This window comes from Triticum aestivum, chromosome 5A (genome assembly GCF_018294505.1).
Source record: "Triticum aestivum cultivar Chinese Spring chromosome 5A, IWGSC CS RefSeq v2.1, whole genome shotgun sequence".
Lineage (NCBI taxonomy): Eukaryota > Viridiplantae > Streptophyta > Magnoliopsida > Poales > Poaceae > Triticum > Triticum aestivum.
The window spans coordinates 603,158,293-603,166,442 of record NC_057806.1 but is presented as its reverse complement, the minus strand read 5'-3'; the positions used below and the strand labels follow the sequence as shown (position 1 = coordinate 603,166,442).

Here is an 8,150-nt window from a genome sequence, read left to right as displayed (position 1 = left end):
CCTCTACACGTGGGCCCGTGCACGTACGCCCGAAGCAGAGTCCGAATGAGATACAGCGAACCGACTCGACAACACGTCTGCCTCTAATAAATAGTTACCCTAGATTATGTTTTAGACTCGGGTTTTGTTTAGAAAAGTTTAGCTATTGCTACTTTTATTTGTCTTCGCTCGTAGCGGCTAGTGCGACCGTCAAGACATCCTATCGGAACCCCAACTTGTGAGATTTATTCATCTAGCATATCCGCAATTTCAGATTGCTTGGCTATTATTTTCTTGCATGTTCTTCGATTTGCTTGCAGGAAAAATCCTTCGTGGATAGGTCGATCGTGCCGTTGGCTCGGTCGATAACGCCGTGGAGTTGGTTCAGCGATTGCCGTGGATATCAGTCGTGTACGGTTCTTCCTGTACGGTTGGTAGCCGGATCGTGAGGATCAAGTCCCACCCAAAATCGTAGTTATCTCCCTCTTATCGAAAGATCGGGCCCCAGTTTACATCATAAGCCAGCGTAGCTCAACGGGAGAAAGCCGTGAATTCGACAAACTCCTAATGCGATTGGCCCAGTTCTGAAAAAGAAGCAAAACCCTCTCATCCTCTTTAAGCAGAAGCAAAAACACAATTCTGTATGCGTGCTGTGTGCGTGTTTCTTTCAGGAAGAATAGTTACAAATTGTAATCGAGTCAAAAAAAAATGGCTGAAGCTGACACATACGTAGTTTTTTTTTTTGAGGCAATGACACATACGTAGGTGCTTCTTGGCCGTGGGACGAACTCAACTGGACGTGGGCGTCTCAGCGCCGCCGGATCTCATCTGGGTTTGGGGCCGGCCCGTCTCCACTCGCGCGCGTCCGGTCCGTCCCCACTCACTCACCAACTCCCACTCCCCCTCTTCACTTCCCGCACCGCCGCGCCGGGCCGCCGACAAGCCACGCCCACCTCGCGCCGGACCGCAGCGCAGCGCGGCCGTTCCATCAATCCTTCAACCACCCTCGGCGCGGAGGCGATGGCGGGCCGCTCCTTGTCGTCGTCGTTGTGGGGCCCGAGCCCCGCGGCGGTGATGGCGCTGGTGGCGCTGCTCGGGCTCGGCGTCGCCGCCTACATCGTCGGCCCGCCGCTCTACTGGCACGTCGCCGAGGCGCTCGGCCGCTCGGCGGGGGCCTGCCCCGCGTGCGCCTGCGACTGCGACGCGCTCCCGCTGCTCCAGCTCCCGGAAGGTACCCACCCCTCTTGCTGTCGGTGCCCGACCTACCCGCCCAGATCTTTCCCTGCCTTCCCCGTGCAACATTTCTGTGCTGTGCGAGCAATGCGTTTGTAACCGCTCAAAATTGCGTTCTGCTGTGGACGGGACGGGACACGGTAGGACTGTGGATAGGCTGAGAACTTAGAACGATATGTAAATTAGGGGATCTGTAGAGTTTTTTTGAGGGACTCTAATCTGTGACTTGAATGTCCTACAATAATGCACAGTTTAGCTTGCTCAGTTTGTTATAATTATAAGCATACTTGAAATTTGGGTGTGCGACCACGATGTTTTCACTTATTCAGAAGTCATAACACGGGTTCAGGTTGTAGCTTTATTTAGGAGTAATTATGTATGGTCACTGAACAAGATAAAATTGAATGTATAACATGACATGCTACTGAAATCTTGTGTCGGTGCTATCACGTATGAGCATTTTAATACTATTTGTTATTTGATTCTCAAGCTCCACCTGGGGTAGCATCCTTTGTCCTTAGTCTACTCAAAGATGTGTGGTGCTCTAGTTGCTATTCGTGGAAAACTGGAAATCTTTTCTTATGTTTATGTTCTCTTTGCACTCTTAAATTAGATTGTATCCATGACACTGTCTACCTTGTCAGTTGTTTAACTAGTATTGCTTTCTGCTGTGGACGGGACACGGTAGTACTGTGGATAGGCTAAGAACTTGGCATGATATGTAAATTATGGGATCTGTCGACTTTCATTTATTGGGGGCATTCTAACCTGTGATCTGAATGTCCTAACAAGTATGTATGGCTTAACTTCCTCAGTTTGTTCAATGCTTATTATGCATCAGATTTTCTATGCCTGGCCTTGCCATGGCTGATCGATTATAACTTGAGCTATGCTTGAAATTTGGGGGTGAGGCCAAGAAGTTTTCAGTTATTCAGAAGTCAGAACATTGGTTCACATTGTAGCCTTATACTGGGAGTAATTGTGTATTTCACTAAACAAGATAGAGTTGAATGTATAACATGCCATGGTACTGAAAGGTTGATGCCTGTCTTGTCTTGGTGCTATCACATATGAGCATTGCAATATTTGTTCTTTGATTCTCAAGTTCAATCTGCGATGCCTTCCTTTGTCCTTATAGTCTGAAAGATGTCTACTGCTCTAGTTGCTACATGTGGAAATATTTTCTTATGTTTATTGTTCTCTCCACACTTATCCATGATATACTCTGTTTCATTAGTAGTTTAACCAAGTAGCTCAGTTATTTTCTCCATGTTTACAGTTAGTCTTGACTTGGATATTATGCTAAGTAGTTCAACGAAGCACCCAAGGTCACGTATATTCCATAGCATATCTTGTAATTATCTTGTGACTGGATTAACTGGTTATTATTGCTTCTGATGTTTCCAGACTGTGCCAAGCAATTCAAAGAGGTCAAGAATCATGCTTCCGGTGAGGAAACAGAGTTACTAATAGAAGAGCTAAAGCAGAGAGAGGAGGAAGCAACAGAAGCTCAGCAACAAGCCGATGTAAAGTTGCTCGAGGCTAAAAAACTAGCTTCGCAGTATCAAAAGGAGGCTGACAAATGCAGTTCAGGTATGGATACATGTGAAGAAGCTAGGGAGAAGTCAGCCGAGTCGCTGCTCGGTCAAAGGAAATTAACTGCTTTGTGGGAGGAAAGAGCTTGGGAACTTGGATGGAAACCAGGCAATGTCAAACCACACCGGAATCAGTAACGAACACTGGAGGATGGTGATGAATACAGCATGCCAACCAATAGAGATCTCATTACAAATACCCTCCCTCGGTGATAGAGGCAAGGAAAAAGGGTTTCACTTCTGGTGACCTTGCCTCACTTTGTGCCACGACGAGTTCCCTTGTCCATAGGTAATTTATATTGGGTTTGTCAGCAACGTCCATAGCTGTTTGTCAGCATTGCGTTAAAATGGCCATAGAATGACACTCATCACCTGTAAGTCTTTAAAGGGTGACCAGTTTCTTGGTTGTTGTTTATGAATTATGGTAGTGAAGGAATTGTTCTTATTTCTACAGAGTTGTGGATTGGATAGTTGTTGATGAGTTGTGACATTCTGTTTTCCCCAAATTCTCATGATATTTTGACTGTTTGACATGAAGACGGTGTAGTATATATTTATTTGAGATGATATTTCAATCAAGTGGCTACTGAAGAGACTGTCAAAGAAAGGGAGACTCCCACAGACTTGTCCAAACTCTGTACTTTTCCATTTGAACTGTGCATGGTATTGTGATAGACAACTTATATGCTCGTGCTTTCTTTCTTCTACTAAACAGAGAATTCAAGTTTTCAACCTAACATGTCCACAATAAATGAAATATCTGCCTTTGCCAACTCTTGAAACTTTGGCAGAGTTCACCCTCTTACATAAAGTCTTCATGTTCTTCTCTACCATGTTGCATGTCTTATATAAGTGGAGTTTTGGTGCCATGTGTTCATCTCGAATTGTAATTGTATGCTCTAATAATATTGCTCAAGCGCGTTGATCGGGAAAATGGTAAAGATTGTTAGGAATGATAGGCAACGGGACCACCGGAAACAGAAGGTGGATTGGATTCTGTGTGCACAAAGTGGTGTATATGTCAGAGTTACATCTCAATGTAATCAAGCTACTAGTTATATCCAGGTCCAACAAACAGGGTCAACATAGAAGGTAAAAATGATGAGAAGATGTGGAACCTCAAGGAACGTGGAGGACCTCTAAGCCTTGAGTTAGCAAAAAAATCTAACCGGATGTACAAAAGAACACCGGTTACGCTTAATATCCAGTGTTTCCTGTTGGATAGTGTTGTATACATTTTTTGTATGAGTAACTGGAAACTTAATTTATGTATCAACGCGTATTAGCTTCATTCAAATAAAATTTGGGAGTAGAGGGCTCCTCAATAGTAAAAAATAAGGCCTTTTGTGTGATATTTTTCGTAGTAGCAGGTTTTATTTTCGAGAAAACTATGTGCATTTAGTGTTATTGTCGATGGGAAAATGTCTTTATAGTTGGTTGCATAAGAAAGACATGTGCTGAGAGTTTAGAGTATCTGATTTTGTGTGTGTAAACGGGCCTGATCTTTTTTCCATGGCCCGACATCAAAAGGAACAGATAAGTGAATTAACGAGTTAACTCTCGATATGCTAGATGGACCAAACAACTAGCTACAGTGATCTGGCTAGGGAGATGGAATGGCATACTTGTTATTCTGTTCCCGTCCTTGATCCGATGTTTGCATTCACAAGGTTAACAAAGGAATTGAGCATAGTGGCACCATTGCATCCTCTGATACTGGTCAAAAGCCATGTACACAATTAGTTCACACAAATCGTACCATGTGTATGTTCTTTCTAGAGTAAACAAACATCCCAAGATGTGCTTTTGGGACTCTAAATTTGGCTTTAGCAAAGACATGCGGTCCAAGCACATCTTCATGGTTCTGGTAGACGATGAAACCACTTTCTAATGGTGGCACGGCTGGTACTGTCGACTAATACATGTTGTCCATAAAGGTGTGCAGCTGCTCGAGCAAGTGGTACGGGCTGCTTGGGCTCAAGAGAATCATGACCGTACACAGCCCGATGCAACCTCATCGTAGCTTGGGAAAGATGCAATTCATCTATGGGTACATGCAAATAAGATAGGGAAAAAGTTAGCACAATCGCTGCTCAATCCAAATAAATTACACTATATTGCCGTTGGATCATGTAAAATTGAACTTGTTGCACTTTTTCCATAGTGTCCTATACTAATTTGCAATTTGCACAAGGTCTAACCAGTTTAGGAAAAAACAATAGGTTCAAACTTTGGATCCATATGCCACTATGGTAGGTGTACCGACCCACATGCCAGGTGTTTCTTCCACATCGTAACTTTGTTTCTCCAACATGGTCATGAACTCATGATGAGTCGACATCGCCTAGCTCTTCTCTCTAGAGGGCTCTTTGGTGGTGCTCGATCCCATGAAGGGAACACAAACCCCCCTCAGTTGAAGCCCTATATCCACCCGAGCTATGCCTCTTTCATCTAGTGAACTAGTTCGAGGATGAGCTCAACACTAAACCCATGGCAGTCGCTGAATGCAGAGGAATATTTTACTGAATGATGGCAATGAAGAAGGAACTACTCTTTTTTCTACAACTTGTTCATGGGATAGGTCTTTGATGAATTTGGAAAATTCCTTTTCTCCAAATTCTCATGATACTACTTCAAAAGAGAAATGTCGTCAGGCATATTTACCTAAGATGATATTTTATTATTTTAGTGTCGTGACAAGAAGAAACTGTGAAAGAAGGGGAGAGAGACTCCTGAAGACTTCATTAGTACTTTTCCATTTGAACTGTGCTTTTGAAATCTCACGTTTTGATTGTCAGTGTGTACATCCTATGTAGATGGAACCAATACATCCGATTTCTGTCCAAACTTACTTACAAACCTTTTCTTATAGACATATATAGAATTCAATTTTTTCAATAAAGTATGACACAATAAATCTCAGTTTGGACTAGTCTTGATTAGTACGAGTCCATACGACCACATAAAATTGGACGGGGTTGGCTAGGGGTAAGTCAACACAAAAATCAATTTGAGTCAATTGATTCATTTTAGCCGTCCGATGCAAAACAAGCGGTCAAGATTGCTTCTTCAGCCTAACGTACCACCGGCTGAACAACCAGCCCCATCATCTGCGGCCGGCGGCGCTCCTGCTCCAGCCTCGCCACCCCGCCCCACCCTTAACCGCCTCCTCTCAGCCGTGCGGCCATCCCTCTAACCCCAGCGATGACCAGTTTTTCCGACGAACCTACACCACCCCACACCCTTAAAATAGATAATGGGGTCGCCTGCCACCCTAACATATCCCGAAAGGGCTTCTTCACTGAGCCGGCTGCTGCTTCTTCCTTCCCTCCATCGGCTGCTTTGTTCATACGAAATTGATTGATCCAAATTCCATTTCCAGGCGACTCATGTGCAGCTAAATTAAAATTGGATGTAGTTGATCTCCTCACCGGCAACACATTCCTACATCTAGCACACAACGGCAAAACAAACCAGGTGGAATAAAACGACTGTTGTCAAAGAGGCCCTCGGAACGTGGCCTTTAAACATACATGTGCATGGCGTGCTCCAGGTGAACCAAACAACAGTAATCAAGGATAACCAAAATGAATCACCTTTACAATTCAAAGTTTGCGTAAGAGGACATACAAATTTGAGAACTAGCTAGGTATTTGAAAAGGATATTTTCGTCCATCATCTCTTTAATTGATATTAGTTAGGGAGAAACCTTGCTAATTGGGTGGTTATTTTTTGTCAAAATTTCATATCCTAGATAGATTTGTACACTAAGATGTCAATCCAAATCAGGGACATACATTTGAATCATCTCCCAAAGTGAAACTTATTGAATATCATTCAATGGAGGAGCGGTAGCTGTTGCATGTGTGTAGTTGCTGCTCCAGCAAGGCTGTCATCCATCCCAAGGATTAGATGGGAATGAAATTCGGCTGACATCTAAAGCTTTTCTTTTTGGACACACACATGACCATTGGCCATTCGGCATGATTGACAATAAAAATGAGCTAAAATTCTTCCGTCCTTGTCTTCACAAATGCATTTGCTCTATTTGAAAGGCAAACATTGCATGTCCAATTAAACTAGTGATGCTGATGTGAGAGGAAACATACACGGGAATCCATTAGTTTAAGATGGTGTAATACATACTTCCTCCGTCCGGAAATACTCGTCGGAGGAATGGATGTATCTAGATGTATTTTAGTTCTAGATACATTGATTTTTATGCATTCCTCCGACGAGTATTTCCGGACGGAGGGAGTATTTAATTAAGATGATATTTTAGTAAAGTGACTACTGACGACCGTTTAAAAAATGCAAAAGAGGCCATCGAAGACTTCTTCAAATTATGTTACTCCTAGTACCTTTCCATTTGAACCATGCATGGTATTATGCTCTCCTTAGAATTCAAGTTTTGAACCAAACATGACCACAGTAAATGAAATAACTGCATGTGCCAACTCTCGAAACATGGGTAGAGTTGAATATCTTTACATAGACTCTTCATATTCTTCTCTACCATACCACGCTCCTTGCATAAGTAGAGTTTTTGGTGCTGCCTCTTTCTCTAGGACTGTAATTGTACACTCTAATAACATTGTTTTAGGGTGTTGACCGGAAAATTGTAGGGCGATAGGTATGGTAGGCAACAGGAGCACCAGCACGGGTGTGTGCTATGCACATGGATTAAGTGACTTGCCCCTGGCAAGTCGCAGAGTAACCAACCCTTCCGCATCCTTCATTGATTGCATACTGGACGACCAAGATGAATTAGAAGATAAGCAGGTTTGGCAGTTCATGACAACTGGATCCAGTACTTCTTTGCCATCATGTTGATGCTCAGTGCAGCACCTTCCTCGCTCAATCGGAGGCAGAGCACCTGCTAGTGCTGTAGCTTGACATCGAATACATCCTTGTTCGACGTACGGGACGCTTGGCACCTCCTAGTGCAGCAGCCTTTGCTCCGCCTGCTCACAGTCCTCATGGCCGCACACTCGTGCGACATCGTGTTCTAAAATGCAAATTCCAACTTGTTATTCCCATGTGTGTGTAACCAAGAGTTTGGGAATAAAAAGCAAGTTCACTAGTCCAATCCCATCACTAGTTGCTTATCCAAATTCTGCCCCCCTTCGAACGTTTGCCAAAATTGAGTGGAGGAAGGAAGAAGAAAGGATGTTTGAGGCTGACAAGTGGGCCTAGCATTTATTTAGCCTCATGGAGTTTTCTCTTGAGGTAAACAACGTGTTATTTATTCATGAGCAGAATTACAAACCCACACATAACCACAATCAAGAGGCATCCACAACACATACGGTACAACACATTGCAAGAAGAAACACACGAAAA

The 8,150-nt window shown here is 43.5% G+C and overlaps 1 protein-coding gene across 1 annotated transcript; it reads left to right on the top strand.

Annotated features, from left to right (window-relative positions):
- Positions 1-810: 810 nt before the first annotated feature.
- Positions 811-3,398, top strand: LOC123105224 (uncharacterized). Its single transcript, XM_044527248.1, has 2 exons — positions 811-1,210; positions 2,620-3,398. The coding sequence occupies exons 1-2, from the start codon at positions 1,000-1,002 to the stop codon at positions 2,943-2,945; spliced, it is 537 nt and encodes a 178-aa protein (XP_044383183.1). The 5' UTR covers positions 811-999; the 3' UTR covers positions 2,946-3,398.
- The last annotated feature ends 4,752 nt before the right edge of the window (positions 3,399-8,150 follow it).